General features: G+C 51.1%; 1 protein-coding gene across 1 annotated transcript; it reads right to left on the bottom strand.

Annotated features, from left to right (window-relative positions):
* Positions 1 to 1,375: 1,375 nt before the first annotated feature.
* Positions 1,376 to 5,229, bottom strand: LOC100902585 (phosphatidylinositol 3,4,5-trisphosphate 3-phosphatase and dual-specificity protein phosphatase PTEN). Its single transcript, XM_003742055.2, is given in 8 exon segments — positions 1,376 to 1,518; positions 1,521 to 1,833; positions 1,948 to 2,084; positions 2,191 to 2,359; positions 2,479 to 2,585; positions 3,595 to 3,730; positions 3,845 to 4,233; positions 5,079 to 5,229. Coding segments are annotated over 7 exon segments (1,374 nt in total). The 5' UTR covers positions 4,214 to 4,233; positions 5,079 to 5,229.
* Between the last annotated feature and the right edge of the window lie 12,798 nt (positions 5,230 to 18,027).

Genomic DNA, 18,027 nt, shown 5'->3' with positions numbered 1-18,027 from the left:
TGACGGGGACTCAACTCGCGAGAGGAACGTAAGGGAAGCATAATAGCTCATATCGATAGCACCCACATCATTCGATCCACCACGGAGCGACCGCGGATTCTCACTCGGATAACCCTCTCGGATCATCCTCATATCGATGAAACTTCCGGCCTCGTGAACATGTCCGAGCCCAGGGCCAGCAGAGCAGTAAGAATCAACCCACAAGCAGCCTCTGATGCTCTCTGGATTCTCGAATCACCGAAGATCTGATCTGGATTTGCGATCAGCGGATTCGTTGTGAAAATGCCGCTCCCTTACGATCGCAGACGGCGGGTCCGATCCGGAAACTCGGAATCTTCCACGGAGTCCACCCGAATCTGACTCCTGCCCCTCAGATTACGATCGCGATACCCTTTCGTCTCCAGGCTCAATAATTCAATGAGCTGGTCCATTGCAAGCTGATCGAAGACACCCTATCCCATTCCTTCAGCTGAGAATGAACCCCCGTCGTAAGAGCTCGCGGCCAGGAGGGAATAGGCATCAATCATGCGAATGGTGCTCGAACGATGAGGCGAATGATCGTACAATTAGCCCCAAAAGGAACTTCGGTTTCTCGTGACGACCAATCCCACACAAAACTTGAGATCGTTTGTTATTGCTTAGACGGACGATTCTCAATATCATCCCGTCTATCGATCCCCGCAATCGTCGAGGGAGAGGTTATTCTGAATCACGTTGATTTTCCCTCGAAGTATTCTGCTTCGGAGATTCTCCAGGGTAAGGGCTCCTGCGCGCGAACGATTTTGATTACGCTCGAATCGTACGCTCAGCGAATCATCCGCGCCGTATCTCAACGATTCGAGGAATCGTTAGGTCGGATCCGAACTTCTACCCAGCGCTGTGGGAGTGGAGGGAAAACCATGACGTTGATGATGAAATTATTATCAACGACCACAACGTCCATGCCGGCAACAACAACAACAACAACAGCAGCAGCTGAGGCGTGGATATTGCAGAGGAATTTTGAACATCTGACTTCCTTCGGAGCTCGATAATATCGCGTCTGCCGATGGTCTCTCTAAATCATCAGGGGCTCCGATTTCCGGGATGTCAGAGATAGATTGCGCAGAGAGATGTAGGAAGGACGCGCCCATGTGCGGCCTTCGACTCACCCTCTCAGGCAGCACGAATGAACGGCAGGGCGCGTACGCAAGCGAAAGGATGCGTTAGTGGCAGGGGAGCGTGAAGATTGAATGCTGAATTGGCTTTCTGTCGGCGGCGATCCATTGAAGACGAGCAGTCAGACGGCCAGAAAAGCGAGCGGCAGGCAGAAATGTACGCTATTTTCTGACGCGCTTTCACGCAGAACGACAAACGATAGCAGCAGGTTCTTGCTTCACATCCTTACGCAGCTGGTTTCATCGTCATCGTCATCATCGTCCTCGGAGCTCTCCTCCTCGCCCGGCGAACCGCCTTCGCTGTGACGTTCCGCATTGCCGTTGCCACTCACAGCAGACATTGGCAAACACGAATCAAAAACAAATGTATCGCGGCTTTATCAGGGAACTCCTTCGCTTTGCACGCTCTGTCTAATTGACTCTTGTTCAAGATGAGAACTCGATACCGGGCGGGATCCCTCGAGCAAATGTCTTGGAGAGAACCTAGCTCGCTGCAGCCACCTCCAGGACTCTCGCTGTTCCCTCCGGTGATGATCACACCGTTTCCGTCTGTCGTCGGTAGTGATGCTCCGGAATCTTGCGTGCAGTTTGTTAAATGACAGTCTTCCGCTTTATCCGTGGAGTGGTTCTGGCGGCCTATGAAGAATGTGTTGAAGCAAACTCCACAGATTTTCTCCTGCGAGCGGAATTGATTCCCGTTAGGATTATTTCACATCGAAAACGAGAATTCCAGCTGGATGAAATGGCTGAAGCTGTTGAGGCTAGTGGCGGGACTCACTCCAACACTCACTTTTACACCGGGAAAAATTCTGCTCAGATGGAACTCGATATGAACGTCCCCAGCGACTTCGATGGGTTCACTGGCAATATATTCCCATTGTGATCCCTTGTTGCGGAGATCCCCCATGTTGACAGTCTTCTTCCGATCTGCAGAAGACACATGTAGAATGAGAAACCTGGCGATCCGGTATCTTGCGGAGCATTATCTCCGGTTCGCGGATTCTCCAATCGATTGCCGTCTGGGACCACTCACTGTTTCCGAAGTAGACCGTGAAAACTGCTGATCCATTTATGGCGTTGAAAGGGATATTCTCGAAAAATATGCCTTTTAGTAACAAACGGGTTTTCTCATATTGGAGAGATAGGTTCTTCATTTTCGCGTAATACTCCACGTAACGGCGCTGTGACGGTATTGTCACACCCTGTCGAAAATTGAAGTTAGAGCGTCGCTCGACTCTTTTACGGACATGGCTCCAAGAAGATCTCGGTATCACGTCAAAGATCATTCGCGCAAGCAACGATGACGGACTGAGCCACAAACCTTTTCATCAACAGTTCGAACTTTCCCATAATGTTGTAGGGCTTCTTCCGCAGTTTTGAAACGGCCGCAATGAAGTAGGTAGCAACATATCATAACACCCGTTCGACCTAAGATTCGGGAAAACGAGGAGGAATGCGAGAATGTTTTAACCCCGAAACGGAACAGCTGAATATGACATGGCTTGGTGCAGATGCCCTCAGCGTGAGCATTTCTGTATCATCTAATCGAAGACAGGACTCTCTGCCAGGGACCATCAACGACGGTGGCCGTCCCAGCTTCCGAGCTTCCCAGCGCGCGTTATCCGAGAGATTTCTTATCAGCGGCGTCAGGGCACCGATACTCAATTGTCCATAAGCCCGGCCATAAGATGCGGGGGTATACGTCCGGTGAGAGCTCCCGTGTTCCGAGAAACGCGGAAAATGGGGAATTCGAAATAGAGTCCGCATGGACATTCGAGCACTCCTTACTCGATGAACTAGTATCAGGGTATTGTAAGATGATCTCATTTCCGAGAGAGTCTCGGAGCATCTCGGACGGGTTTCGGAGGCGAACTTCTCGGTGGGTCGTCGGGGGACCCACCCGGCACACCGAGTTTTGGCAATTAGATCCGTTAAACGCTCATCGAGATCGCCCGACCGAATCTCGCATCTGCCGCTGAATAATTCCGAGTCATATTGCAGGCTCGTACAGCGAAGAAAATGTCAACGCCACCTGCACCGGATGCGTGCAACGACCACGGGTACATTCGAGATACTTGTGATCACAATCAGCGGAATCTCTGTCCTTGATGAAATTATCACGGTCTGCTAGTCCACGGAGTGGACAGAAAACGGAACTCTTTAGCTTCCGGGCGGAAGTTTTCTGGGACCGCTTCTCGAGACTGATCGACACTTTGTAAGAGAAGCCTGATTCGTTCAGACAAATTCGCTGAGGGAGCAAGGCCGAAGAAATTCGGTCACAAGGCTCTGGCCGTATGGGCTCTAGAAATTCATTTATCTGGATTCAGGGTATAAGAATCCGGTCATACGAGCGGTGCCTTGAATGATCGTTCCCCTCGTCTTCCCTGATATCAGGTTTATTCGTCGACCTGATCACTAGCTGAAGAGGATGACTGACCTTTCCCAGCTTTACAATGAACAGCTACGACATGGTTCGGATCCTTTGAAAGCCAATCCTGAACATCCAGACAAAACGGTTCAATTTTTTCCAGAGGCGGGGGCGCGTGATCCTCGAATGCGAAGTCTTCACAGACCTGTATAATGGAGAGACTTCGATGAACATCAAAATCGAAGTGCGCACCCCCGAGAGGGCCGTCTTCGGTCGCTAATACCTTATACAGCAAAAATCGATGATTGATGACGCTTACATTTCCAGTGAATTTGTCCTTGTGATAATTATTTCTCTGCCTTTCTTTGCAGAGATTGTAAATCTTGTAATGATCCCGATGCTTCTCGTTGAGAAACTTGGCTACCTGATCGAGTTGGTTGCGATACATCGATTCGAACTTCTCCGCCGGATAACCCATCGCTATAATTGTCGGCTCGATGTAGGACAGATCCAAGTTGTAACCGTCGCATTTGTAGCGCCTCTTATTGCGCGACACGGCAGCCCGGAGATGGTCAGCCATGTTCAACGAGAACAACAACAATAACAAGGAGAAAACTACAAACAAAGGAGGAGATGGCGAAGTCTTCTCCCAGAGAGGTTCGGACACCCCTTCAGCGAACTCCTTCATACGTCTTCATGTCTAATCACCTGCAAAGGGGGCACGTTCGTACATCAGGTTTCGTCCCATGGATAAGTCGAGCATAGTTGGATGCTTCAGGATGCACAGCAGTAGCCGATAATTGATCACTGATCGCTCTCCAGGTTAGTCGGTTCGATCACCATGGCCAAATCCGGATGCGTGAAGCCCTTGGCAGCCATCTTCGGGAGGGGGGAGGCTAATTATTGTTATAATTTCCGAGGTCTGATCCGTTCGCATGAAGAGGAGCGGCCACGAAATCAAGAAGATGATCGGAAGAGCTCTTGGTCTCCATGATCAGTTGTAAGACCTAACTCGACGCGGCGAAGGGCAGTGAGTAGTGATCGTATATTTTTCATTTCCCACGGGAGACAACGGGAGGACTCGCAACAAGGCCGCTGGTTAGCTCGAGCATCCGAACGGCGTAACAAGCTAACCCTTTGTCCGCAATTGCTATGCATAGAGAAGGTCCGGTCTAAGAGCCCCTCAGATGCTCGAGTGGGTCTCTTCCTGTAGAATCGATGAATGGGGGAATACCTCGAGGAAGTCATCTGGATTCCCCGGATCTTTTCACAATCGTTCGCCGTCACAGCTTCCACAATCAAGAAGGCGACTCATAGAGAGATCAATGCTCTGACTAGTCTGTCTTCTAGCTCAACGAGCCGTTCCGAGAACTTCGGTCGCTAGACAGGAAGGTCCTGCTCGCGCAACCGAGGAGTAGTGTGAAGTGGGCTCGCCTGCTCGCCAAGGGCTGCTTGATTGATTGATTGATTGATTGCCTGGGCACGCAAGGACTGCTGCTCGAGTATCTCAGCCGACTTGACCATTCGTTCCGATTTGGTAAGAGAGAACTCACTTCAGTCTTCGGCACACATTCGACTTTCGATGCTTCCAGTGTCGGGAGCTTCCGCTGACCACAACATAGTGTTCGAGTGGCTGATGGACTAGGAGAAGCCGCCTCTGGGGCTTGAACTCGGCAACTTATTATGTCTGTCCGCTCACGATCGCATCACTAGGCCACTGAGCAAGTAGCAGCGGCAGCAGCTTCCAGTAGGCACTAGAAATCGAAACGGACTAACGAATGAGCCGCAGGTGAAGAGGCACCAGTTGGTGCTTGGACTTCGGAGCCTGCTTGCGAGCTTCCGCGTCGGCTCTCCGTAGATGCTTGCCCACGTCCACGGGGCTCACGATTCCATTTCTGTCCGTACACGAGAGAGTCAACTTGCTTACATGATGCAGGCGAGAAGATTTCTCGAAACCGGAGTCTGTTTACGGAATAGTGTGAAGTCGGAGATATCGATGATCTTTGCTGGAAGCTCGAGCGGGCTCGGGCTGTCTCTTGCACTCCTCGGTCTCGAGGACAGTGGGTTCCCGCATTACGAGGAACTATCTACATCTATCCTTTGAGTTACAAACCCATTCGCAAGACTAATCATGCTCCTTGTCCCAATCCTCGTTCCCCCCGCTTGCGCTGATCATAACTGTTAGGCCAGAACACGCTGGAGCTCACAAGCTGCGTCTTCATATTCGGAAGTCTACTGTTGTGTTCTCTTCGAGGTTTTTCAGAGCCTTCCGAAGCCTCAAGCCAATGTGGCATGCAGATAGGCATGGAATATTTGTGCAGAAACTTCCGTCAGGGCCGGTAATGGCTTTGTAAAGGGCCAATGCGGGTTGCGGGATCTGGGATCGACGGTGTTCGAAATCGTGGTGCAGTGGAGAAATTTAGCTCGTCGCACCGGAACCTCGCTGTAATGGGGGTCAATCTGCGGTGTCTCTGCCGAACCCAAACCAAAGAGGCTCCTCAGGAGCATCTCTAATCCCTTGGGTTCATTGAAGACCATCGACTTAAGGGCCTGAGCCCGGACCCAGACTGATCACGTTTATTATTGTAGATGGCGCTTTGACTTCCGCGGAAACGCGGTATATTTGAATCTGTAACAACTTACCCCATTCCTGGTCAACGTTTGCGAATCTCGGATCTTTGCTGCGCCGACGGATCTGTTCGAAATGTCGTTTCCAAGCACCATTTGGAGCTTTCACTTCACAGATACGGGAGCCGCAATTCTTCGCCATTCTTCGGTGGACCCACTTCGGTCCCTACGTTTGGTAGTTCCGAGCCATCAGCATCTGTGATGTTACAAGGGACTGATATTTCCCTTACTCCAGGTTCCAGGTCCCCTTGTGACGAGGTTCTGCTATACCACGCCTTGACCTGGGGTGTTCAGGGGACATTGGGTGCGAATCACAAAGAAACGGTCTCGACCTCTTCCGTGAGAATGTTCAGTAACGAGGAATCCTCGGATGAGAGAAAGTGTTGTGGCTGACAGCAAGCAAATGCGCGATTCCGAACTGAGAAAGCAAAAATACGGGTAGTGCTCAATGCAAATCACGCGTCTGACAACAATATTCACGATCACGTTGATAGTCCGGCCGAGGCGTTCCATACAGGAGACAGGATGAATATATTCGCGGCTTGTCTCTGTGCAACGGCTACGGAGAAGACCGCACCTATGCAAAAAATATAGTAGTATCGTGTCTATCGATCAGACCGAGCTGATCCAAGAGGGGTAAGCATGAGCACTTAGTAAGCTGCTGTAAGCAGCTGGTTAATGGCTGTTTGAACGCCATAATCACGAAGAAGAGGGCATACACGCGGATAAAGGAGTGATTCGGATAATGAAGTCGCAAGGTTACAATGCCTGTTTTCTTATTCTGTAGCTGCCGGATACCCGGATATCCGAGTTTCGATCCTTTGGCGATCATCATTCCTCGCTCCACGAGAGGAGTCAAAACGTTCGAGAATTCATTGGTAGAATGAAAACGATCTCTCTGTCGCGGATTCCCGTTGTGAACGAGAATTAGATCACTCCTTCGTGGATTGCTCGACTGATTGGTACACTGTGGGTGAGTCAAATGGTTCGGGATTCCTTTCCACATGAAGACGTCTTATCCCGGGCTTAGTAAGCTGGACTGTTCGATGCTTTTCGTCCTCGATGAAATCTCTTATGCTTTGTCGCTGTTCTCGGCCTCATTATTCGGCCCCCTTCGAAGATGGCGATCCCCGGAGTCCAGCATCGGCTAGAAGGTTTCAAGAATTCTTCTCCGGCTGAGAACCGATCACGGCGTGCGACGAGGCGTTCTATAATCTCCGTCTTTTCGCATACACCCGGAATCGGCGCACAATCGGCTCGTTAATGATGCATCCCGGCGATGATTCAAAGCCTTATCCTGGAAACTTCATGTGAGGTATGAGGAGTCAGACGCTGGGGATCCAAATAGCATGCAAAGGTCATCCAGGGCGACGGACGGATTTTTCCACATCTAATTCACTAACACAGGGTAGACGTCGAATATTTCCCGGCCATATTCTTGTAGCGACACTTCAGGATGCTCTTGATGTGGTCGGTGCGGGTTACGTACGAGTAACCCTAACCCCCCCGACCCCCTCTGGATCCGCCGCTGCTCCATGTCGGAAGACTCATTCTGATCTCTCGAGCATCTTGCTGATACCCTCAGATTCTCGAAGTCAGAGTGCGGTTGCCGCCCGAGGGGCAATGCGAGAAATTGCTCCGCAAGCGGGAACTACTTCATCCCTTTCCTGACGAATACACCGCTTCTCAGTCTCAGATTGCTGAGCGAGGCAAGGTTGGCACACGCAGATGTACCAAGTCCCAGGTGGGTCCACGAATACGGCGGACCCTTGCTCGACGCCCCAACATCATTCCGCTACGGCATCAATCGCCCTTGCTCTATAAAGGTGAACTAATGCATCCATCCACATAAGCAGACTTTCATCAGTGGCGTTTCGCTTTTCGCGGTCAACTGCATTTCTCCGCGTTTCAGAGCACTCGTCAGCCGCGGAGATTAGTGGTTGAACTTGGTTCTGAAACCGCAGCCCGTGAACACTGCGAAGCCCGCTTGCCGCGAGGGATTCTGAATGAGACCGTGGCTCGGCACATCGACTCCGCTCTCGTAGCTGTCACTGGAGGAGCACAATGAGCAGGCAGGTCTCACGGATCACGGACCAAATATCTAGATAGTAGGCAGGGTAGAGAGCCCCGGAGAATCAGGGATGAGGTTGGAAAGGGTAAGACGAGCAGGATGGGAATCGTATCTCTGGAACCTGATGTGAGAAAATGAGCGGGGGAGTGATGATGAGTGATGGAAATACCGAAAAAGAATGCTTGGCACTCCGCGCAATTGTTTCGCGCGCGAGAGCGTAGGACTGCTCGCTCTCAAGGAGAATTATCCGGAATATTTTCCGATGAGAATCGACCTCGGTGAAAGAATCCTGAACATGTCTTGGTCCAGAAAAGTAATGTTTCATGAGGTGAGGAGTTCTGGAGCCTGCTCTCAAAGAACTCCCGGGCAGGCCTCTTGCGGCAGCGCCGTGGGGTCGAGAGATAGAAGGGCAGTAATCCGACCAACGATTCGATTCCAGCTCACCTCTACACCGCCACTTCGCATCATCCCGAGAAATTGGTAGAAAATTACGCACAGCTATCGACGGGTCTCGAGGACGCGATAGAATCTCGAGTGTTCTGCGCCGCCCCAAGTAATTCCTGTCCGAGTCGGCTTCGACCCGGTCTCTGTGCTGGGTTCAGAGATGCCTGCCTGAGCAATCGCATCGGTGTTGTACATATTTATCATTGCTATTCGTTTCCCAGGAAGGAGCCGAAGTTGGAGTCTAATGCTAGAGAGATGACGCGGCTCACTCCAGAAATCGAGCAACCATTCAGGTGAGTCGAGACCTTAGTCCGCTCCTACACTGTCGAGGATACCTGACCGCGGCCGTGGCTGAGGAGACTGAATCATTGAGCCGTTCAAGCGGACCCGGAGACGTTAATTTTAATCGCTCATCATGCTATCTCGGGATTATCCGCGTCTGGGCCGAGCAGTAATGATCGGGGGTCAGGCTCGGCCTAACTTTATCCTCGGTTCCCGTGTCACCCTCTTCAGCGGGGCATCAAATACGACTAAAATACTCCCATGAACTTTCCAGGAGGGCGAGAGAGCCTCCCTGACTGAGCGTTTCTGACTTGAGCTGAGCAAGTCAAAAGCTCCGGAGTTCACCCCATGTAACCTCTCATGTTCCACGAGATGTCAGCTCTTCTTTCTCCGAGAATGCCTGCTCCGTCGAGGATGAGAACGGGATCAGGTTCTGCAAAAAAAGGCTCTTCCTGAGAACCGCAGTTCTTGTCTGCATGTGGTTCACCATAGATGCCCATGTTGAGCGGGAGCCCTAAATTATTGCATTTCAAGTGGCTCTTCGGAAAGCCCAGTCCCGACAAAATCCGAATGAGAGCTGGAATTCCTCGTGCGATTCCGAAGTCCTCATCGTGTTGAGCATCTCGGACTCCCAATCTAAGCCCTGATCAAATTTTGCGTGATCCGCGTTAGTAGGAGTCTCCGGGTGCGAAATTACTGCGGCGTAAATGCTCTTCATACCTGTCGATATCATATCAGCAATATTTCTACGTGGAAATTGGACAGATGAACTGTTCCAGTGAGCTCTCCTTCAGCTAGTCCCCAGCTCAAACCCCGAATTCATCTCGGGCTGCTACCGTAAGCAGCTTTTCGAAACGGGAACGGTGCACAATGCTCGGCGACCGAGCCTCGTTGCCGGAGACGACGCGACGGTATACGTCCTGCGGTATCTCGAATCTCTGGACTCTTTCAGCAACATGGTCGGATGGGACAGCCAGTGGCGTAGCGTGCCTCGATGATGCCCGGGGCGGATTCCTGAAATCCCGTGCCGGGACATATGCGGGTATGATGCCCCCCTCAGATTTTTTTCGAAACCCAAATCTGTCATTCCACAATCTGGATACCGATGGAAGTCAATTAATTATTGGTCTTCATTCATTATTCATTACGACCTGATCGTTATCGCCCATCAGCCCCGACGCTTGATGTAATCCCATGCGCCCCCTATTATGCGAATAATACTCCCAGTGCTCTGACTTTGGCTCTATACGCCAGGGACGGAGTTCCGAGCATGGGAGCATAAGCAGACAGTGGATGTAAGCAAATCAATCGTCTTTTTCCTCAGCGACTGATCGTGAAATCTCCCTGAGAGTTGCTCGTGGCTTATCCCGGCCTCCTCAGGAACCAACAGTAGAACTTCCGGGAGAATCAGATGATTCGATGACCACCGCGGGTGGACAACTTGGGATTGATTAAGTCTACGAACCCCGCCATCGAGGAAGGGAGCGAGTTTTAGATTTGAATATCATGTGAGGAGCGAGTATCCGGTTTCTTAGACTTATTCATGCCGCGAAATTCTTGCTGGCGACGCCGCCCCCCTCTTATATGTCGCTCTGAGGTCCTACGAATAGAGTAAACTGATTAACGCGCATCGTTTGAGGAGGTATTCGAATCTGCACTGGTGAACCACGACGTGTTGTGGTCGGAAAAACTAATTCATTCCCGTAGGTACGAGGGCCTTCGCTATCGCGGCCCAGATACTCCTACTGATGGTTAGTGAGTGAGGTGTTCATGCTGGGGCTCTCTTCAGCGTGTGCCTCCGACGATACCGCGATAACGGAACAACTGAGGATCGGGATCGGTCCCTTCGAAATGGCTCCCATCCAGATTGTTTCCTTGCTCAAACAACAGTGGTTCCGAGATTAGGAAGTTCTCTCCACATGTCTCGTCGCATGATACATACTACAGAGAAATCTACAATGGACGAATCTAGTGTTTCGAATGTCGGCTCGGATGTCTGGACTGATCGATTGGGATCTAACTGGCATCGTCAGTCACGTGAAGGATCTCATTCTATGCTATACAGAGCTGTTCCTTTTTCATGACGAAATCAAGTTCCCCTCTCATTTTCGGAGGTCGATGAATTCATCCTCCGGATACGGCTTGAGGAGATCATCGTTTAGACTTCATCTCGGGACGGATCAAGTCGAAAATTTATGCGGTAGGATATTCACACCCTTGTGAAGCTTGGGAATGCAGATAAGGGCGAGTTCCGCATCTGTGTCTTCCTGCAAGCTCATTCAGGAGGGCTGAGAGAATTCAGAGAATTCACGCACCCCTCGTACTTGAAAGAAACACGGAGGGAAAGCCGGGAGGACGAGGACACAGCACGTGTGTAAGAGGGAACTCATGCAAGGAGCCCAACAGCGTGTCACTGGCTAATGCCTCGTGCTTTGTAGGATAATCGTCCTCTTGCTGAGGCATCGTTTGCTCAAGTACAGAGGAAAACATTCCACGTTGATGCACCACCAAAAAATACTCTTTCCCGCCTTTCCACCCACAATCGGCTCACAAGCTCACTATTCCGCCCGTCTGGCCTTCTCTCTGAGCCCTCAATGAAGCTCCATAAAAACGTGAACAACAGAATACGCTTCGTTCGTCTGTTCAGGCAAGATAGGGTCATGGAATTGAGTCACTATGTATTTCTCAGCCGTGTCTTTCGCATCCCGCGCTTCCCGCGTCGCCTCAGAATAGGATTTGAGCGAGCACGGTGTAAGGATAATGTACATTTTGCATGGTAATAACAAGGGTCTATGTTCCGATTGCGCCTGGGTAGACTTCAAAGAGCCGGCACGCCACAACCGTGGAGGGGGGAACCTAAATATCAGCTCCAGAGGGGGATCACGGCTCGCGTATGCACTTACACGAGGATCCGTGCTACCACGGCCGTCGACAGCACCTATCGGCAAGCGTACCGGTCGAAGCCTGTAGCCTCACTCACGACGCACTGGGTCTCGAATTCAATTCCGCCTAATGCATATTCAAAGCATCACCGAGTCTGACCTAGAGAATCGCAGGGAATCCGAATGAACCTAATCGACGAGCATGGGTATTCTCCAGGGCGAGGTTTGTTGGTTTGGAGTCTGCCGCTGCCCGCAGAAAGCCCCGACAGCCTCCTTTTTCTCGGCCTTCCCTGAGCCGCTGGGCGAGCGATCCCGGGCTCATATAGTATTCGCTCCCAATGGCTTACTATGAAGGTTCCCGATCGCTTACTACTCAGACGTTTCGCGGAGGTCGTCATAATCGAACCAGGAATTAGTAGGAGACGCCAGTCATCGATTCCAGGCATGGATTGGTGCAATTTCATGCATGGAAGGCCTTCGGATGCTTCTTTTCGATTCCCCCGGTAGCAGCTCGGGTTGGTAAGCAAGCGTTTGGAACAAGTTTCGTTCAAACTTTTCGTCCTCGACTTTCTCAAGCGGAAGAGGAGTTGAGAGTTTCACAAGACTTGCCTGGGCTCCAGCACTCGCTGCCAGCCTTCGCCTTTGTAGACGATCTGGAACCGAGCTTCGGGAGAGAATTTGATTTGCGAGAGCCTCGCTTCTCAGCGGGGAATCTCCCGAAGCGAGGGACGACCCTATCGATTCCGAGCTCGATCGCCTTGTGAAGTTCTGGAAGTTTTCAGGATCTGATCCTTAATTCGGATGGCTCTCCCTCATGGAACACGAGCCCTCAATAATCACGGGCGAGAGCAACGATCAAGTTGCCAGATTATCAATATGCCGAAATTGAATGATGGCAAATATTTTCATCAACCTCTCGATTGAAGTTATTGTTCCGGCTCCGATGTCCGACTGCTGCTGTATGTGTATGTGGGCGACACTTGTCTGCTGTGACAATAATTAATCCGGACACTGTACAAGGGAGAGGGCGCTTCTCCATCTCTCATGACTTACCGCTACTCAATCAGTAACCCTAAACTGAAGCAGCTCGAGCCACATTGTGGCCATTAGTCGGGAGCAGGTCGGAGACGAATCCGGTGGTTGCGCCGCATGTCTAATTATGACCGGCTGCTTCGATGGCTTCGCATATCATCTTCGAAACCGGCGCGAAGGCTCTTCCCGCTCTGTCCGTCTCTTATCGCCCAGCGGAGCGAGAGTTCTTACCGTGAGTTCTTATTTTCGAGAACTGAGGCCGTCGAGTGCTCTCGAGTCGGCGGTAGACAGCCGAGCCATTGCTGTGAACTTGTTGCTATGTTAGACCGAATTTGTGCAACGCGCTCCAAAAGATTTTGGCCGGCTCTGGAGTTTTCAATGGGTCTTCTCGACAGAGAGAATCATACCCATGGCTGGTATCCTCGCCTTTTCTCGAATAATGTTCCACTATGAGTTTCTTCAGAACCTGCCTGCCTCTAGGAAACGTGAAGCATAATCACCGTTGTTGTCCCTCCGCGTGGCAGGCCATTTATATCTGGATTAACGAAAAGAAAGAGAACAAGGCTCGGATGAGAGCGATCGCACCAAACCAAGTGCATTCTAGTACCGTCTTAAACTGAGAGCAGCTTCTACTTTCATGGGCTTATTCGGCGATGAGCTCTACATGCGAAGTCGTACACCAGCTCGCTGTCTGTCCCCCGAAGCATTCTTCTTCCACACTCTTCTGGTGACTCGCAGCTACTGGGGAGATACGAGGGCGTTCAACCCCTCATCTGTATGTCCATCCACATTTCACCAATGATTATTATTCCTGTACTCGAGGAAGGAAGGTCTCGATCAAGGGAGCTTCCTTTCCAATTCCTTTTCAATGCCAATACTCGATAGGCACCAATCGAGCATTGGCATTGCGACGAATGATTTGGGTGCACTGAAAACAGTTACCAGGTTCCTGTCTCGTTCTCTCGATACCGCCTGATCTTGAATCATTTCATATCGATTCTCATCCTTAAAGTCCTTCTGGAGCAAGAGGCGTTCCATTTCCGCTTGGTTTCGCCGCACTGAAACGGCTGTCTGTTTTTTTTGTTGTTCCAGTGGCTCACATAAATTAATGTTTTATTGGCGCGCCGTCTAAATTCTCGATTCTCGATTCCGTGGGCTCTTCCGCGGGGAGCATGCCGATTAAAAGATCATCAAACCACAGATTTCTCCGCATCCTCGAGATGAAAGACGGCATGATCCGGATCTCTCGATTCAAAAGGATCACAGGCGGTGATGGCGACTGCCGAAGGTAGAGCCTCATCCTTCTGCATATGCGCAGGATCGGGGATCTCGTGAGGAGAGTAGAATTCAATCTATTCGAGCATCGATCGTCACTGGCTCGGCAGCCGGATGGTCTGATCGCGAGCCGAAGTGAGCGAGGGAGCGAATCAGAGACATTCGTACCATGGCCGCGCCGAAATTCGGTTCTCAGGTTCTCATCTAAATGAACGGGTGGATCCTCAGGGTAGTCCCGGAGTAGAAGATATACGGGAGTCGCGGCGCTCTCTCCCGAGCATTCCGGAATCCATTAAAGGAGCGTCTCTCTTGCCGCACCAACACGATCAAATGTGACCACAGTGGCGCCATCTGGGTTACTAAGGACATACTCCTCCAGGATGCTCCGGCTCTAACACCTATTGTTCATCGCTCTAGAAACAGTTTCTGGGGCCGACCTCTCCTACGGTACATCCAATCGGAAGCCGAAATTTATTCCGAGCCTAGATATTGCGTGTATGACCCTCGGTGTTTGGGATTCCGGACGGGGGAATTTTCTCCAAAGATCCTGGATGATCTCCTTCAGGGCAAGTCCGTTGATATCGCGCTGATTCGAGTCATGGAGTCGCACTAGTTCAGGTCTCGGATCGGGAAATGATCAGAACGCGGACTACATATCACTGATGCGAGTGAAGCTGGAAAAGGAGGAGGCGACACGGACGTCGCATCACTGTTGTGATCGTCCAGATTGTGTCGCTCTTTGACCATCAAGTCGACTCTCGGAGCCTTTTGAGGCGAAACCCCATCATGGCTGGCACTAGATTTCTCATGGCCGGCAACGCCTTTCAGCCTGCCGAAATTCGGGGGAAGACTGGGGGCCGAGCCATGATCCCTCGTAGAACATACGCCCTTTAGGATTGGTCCAAGACAGCAGTTCTTTCGTGACGGAGTCCGGCTCTGCAGTTCATCGCAGAAAAACGGTGTCGGGGAGGGGGTATCGATCCCGAGATGCATCGGGTCTGCCACTATGGTAAATTCTCCCTGGAAACACTCAGAACTCGTGATCCAGGGTAAATGGTCCCAGTCGGAGAGCGAGAACAATCCCTCCGCGGCCTGCAGTACCTGATTTGTAGAGACCCGGCAGGTGAGCTGACCAATTCGTGCGGATCGAGCCTAGGTGCTCTCGCGGAATTATTGCACATTCATGGAGTCGACTTCTCGCTGTCGATCCGCTCGGGGCCCGTTTTTCCATGCGGCGACAAGTTTTTTCTCTATTAACGCTGCTCTCGATGGCGACCCGCTGCGGCAGCTCGGCTTGGCTCATTTTATATCTATGCTATCTTTTTGCGATCTTTCTTCGTGCTGAGTTTGGACAGTAAAAGCGCGGACAAGTTGTTGGTGGGTTATCCATGATAATGTTCGTTCTTTCAAGACGCGTGGGTCGATTGACAGCCGTTGAAGCCTGTTTCCTTATCGTGACGAGCGGAATCTCCCGAAATGTATCGCACGAAAATTCTTCCATTGGGTCATCTTCGACCACTAGCTGTGCTCCCGCCTGCTTTGCGCGTGTGGAGTGGAAAAATACTGTGAGAAGATTTTGCAAGGAGAAGCATATGCGTGCATTTCCCTCGCAACTTTGAGGTGAGGAATTTCGATAACTCCATATGTTCCATGGGGATGAATTTCCTCCCGGCTGACGACTGACTTCTTGCTCATATCAACCAGAAGTAGGCCCGGCCGAGTTCATTTGGTCGAGAAAATCAATGAACTTGGCTCTGAGAAAGGGTTCAATGAGATATTTTACCCATCGGCTACCCGCATCGCAGCCCGGGGCGGGAAGCTCAGGAACGCCAAATCGATGCTCTTCTCCTCCTGATATTTTAGGGTACCAAGTCGGCGTTTTTCCGTCCGGGGTCCGCCCCGTCTCGGTAATCGCGTTTGTGCATTAAGTATCGGACTCCAACATGAATAGAACCTTGGACGACGAGAGAAGCTCATCAGAGGTGATTCACTTGAAGATGTAGTGGTCGGTCCTAGCTCCCCCGAAGACGAATATGGGATTTGCGAAATTTAGGAACTCCGCTATTGACATATGACTAGAATTCCCAGTCACCCGGACACGTCCTTGTCCGTCTTTTTGTTCGATTCCCTCCATTCTTGTCCGGAATATGTCCGGAAAAAGTCCGGTTCTGCAGGGCCTCGTGGTGTGTACAAGCAGGTTCAATTTCGGGATGACGAACTCGGCTACCAAAACTGGAAGGGGCAGTTTTCGAGTGCGCATCCGTAATCAGGAAATCGGTATCATCCAACTGAGCCGGTTTTTTTCCGCGTGTAGTTTCGACGACTTTGCAGACGAAGCGACGATTCGGGTTTGTTTTATCATCTTGGGCTTCCGACTTCCCGCGGGATATGTACGCATGCTCGAATGTCCGGGCTTACGTCCGCTTTCAGCTCTGATCACCGTCCGGTAACTGTCCGCTTTCCCCGAAAAAAAATTCCGGGTAAATTGGGACTCTACTTATGACACATCAGCTCATCAGACCTCCCCCCTCACCCGAGTCTGAGATCCTCTATCAGGGGTTCCCCGAAGAAGGTTTTCCGACTAGTATTCTTGGAAGGAATCGCAAGGGGTCCCGAGCACAGTCGAGGACTTCGGAAGGGGTCCCGCGCTGGAATAAATCGGGAACCGCTGCTCTCTGATCTGATGCGCTCCGCACTGCTCGAATTGAACTGCTGCTCTAGCGTCTCTCCTCTCAACTCTACAGGGTCTCGAAGCTGCCGATGACGATGAAGATTTCAGATATATGCACGATCGTTATCCGAGTACGAATCCGTGAGGCCACGCTAACCTGATTCGAGCTGCTGAACTTCCGCTCTAGTAAGGAGACGGTAATCTTCTTCAATAGCTAGTCTGTTTGTGATCTTGGCGGGACGTGACGCTATAGGAGACGCTCGACTAGCCTTTTGACTTCTGCGTTTATTTCGCTTCAGGATAAGTTTCTTCCGCCTGACTGGTGAGCCGGGGCAGCGGCAGCAGCAGTCAGGAGCAAGCCAAGCGTCTATCACCATTCTTGGGGCTCCAGTGCAGGTCACCTTCGAAATGAACTCGGAAGCACGGGAGGGTAGAACAAATAATGCTGCTTTGACTCGACGGATGGCAACAGAGTTCAAATCGTGAAACTTGAATCCTGCCTATACTCTGCCGGACAGCCCCGCGAAGAACGCGAAGGTGGATCCCGACGGCAAAAATGCAAAATGGGTCGAGTCGACATCCACCGAGGCAAGAAGCAGTAGAACAAAGGCGAGCGGCCTATGGGACGCGCACCGGGTACAGGTCAGACACACAGGCAAAGAGGAGGTACAGAGGACGTCGGTGGCGAAAACAACAACGCCAAGCAGTCAGCTCTCGGACAGCTCGTTCGGACGTTTTCCCGGACATGTATAAAATATGTGGTGAGATACGACCGATGTGCGAGCCGATCCCTGATCTCTCCTGATGATCGATTGGAGCTTTCCGAAACATTAGAGCAGGGGAGCAAGGGAGCCGGCCTCAGAATGCGGACTGACTTGGGACGTGCCGCTCTTTCCATATAAACTGACTCGGTTCATCACTTTGAAAGGTTTCTCTTTCCCTTGTACAGTATTGCTTAATGCGAGCTTCATTCCCTGGGAATAGTGTGGTCCAGGGATGGTTTCGACGACTTCATGTGTTACTGTCGAGATTCAGAAGATCATTTGTCTATCGACTCCCGATTCCATGGGAAGTGAACGACCTTTCCTCTTAAAGGAGATCATTTGCGATTCTAACCTCTACAAGAAGACTATTCCAGACATTAGCGACCCTACAGCAGAAGCAGTTCCTCTTCGCCTCTGTTCTTCTGTCTCCTAGTTTCAAAAGTCTCGTTTGTA

This window comes from Galendromus occidentalis, unplaced genomic scaffold (genome assembly GCF_000255335.2).
Source record: "Galendromus occidentalis unplaced genomic scaffold, Mocc_1.1 scf7180000077266, whole genome shotgun sequence".
Taxonomy (NCBI): domain Eukaryota; kingdom Metazoa; phylum Arthropoda; class Arachnida; order Mesostigmata; family Phytoseiidae; genus Galendromus; species Galendromus occidentalis.
The sequence above is the reverse complement of the archived record's forward strand: the minus strand, read 5'-3'. Positions and strand labels throughout refer to the sequence as shown.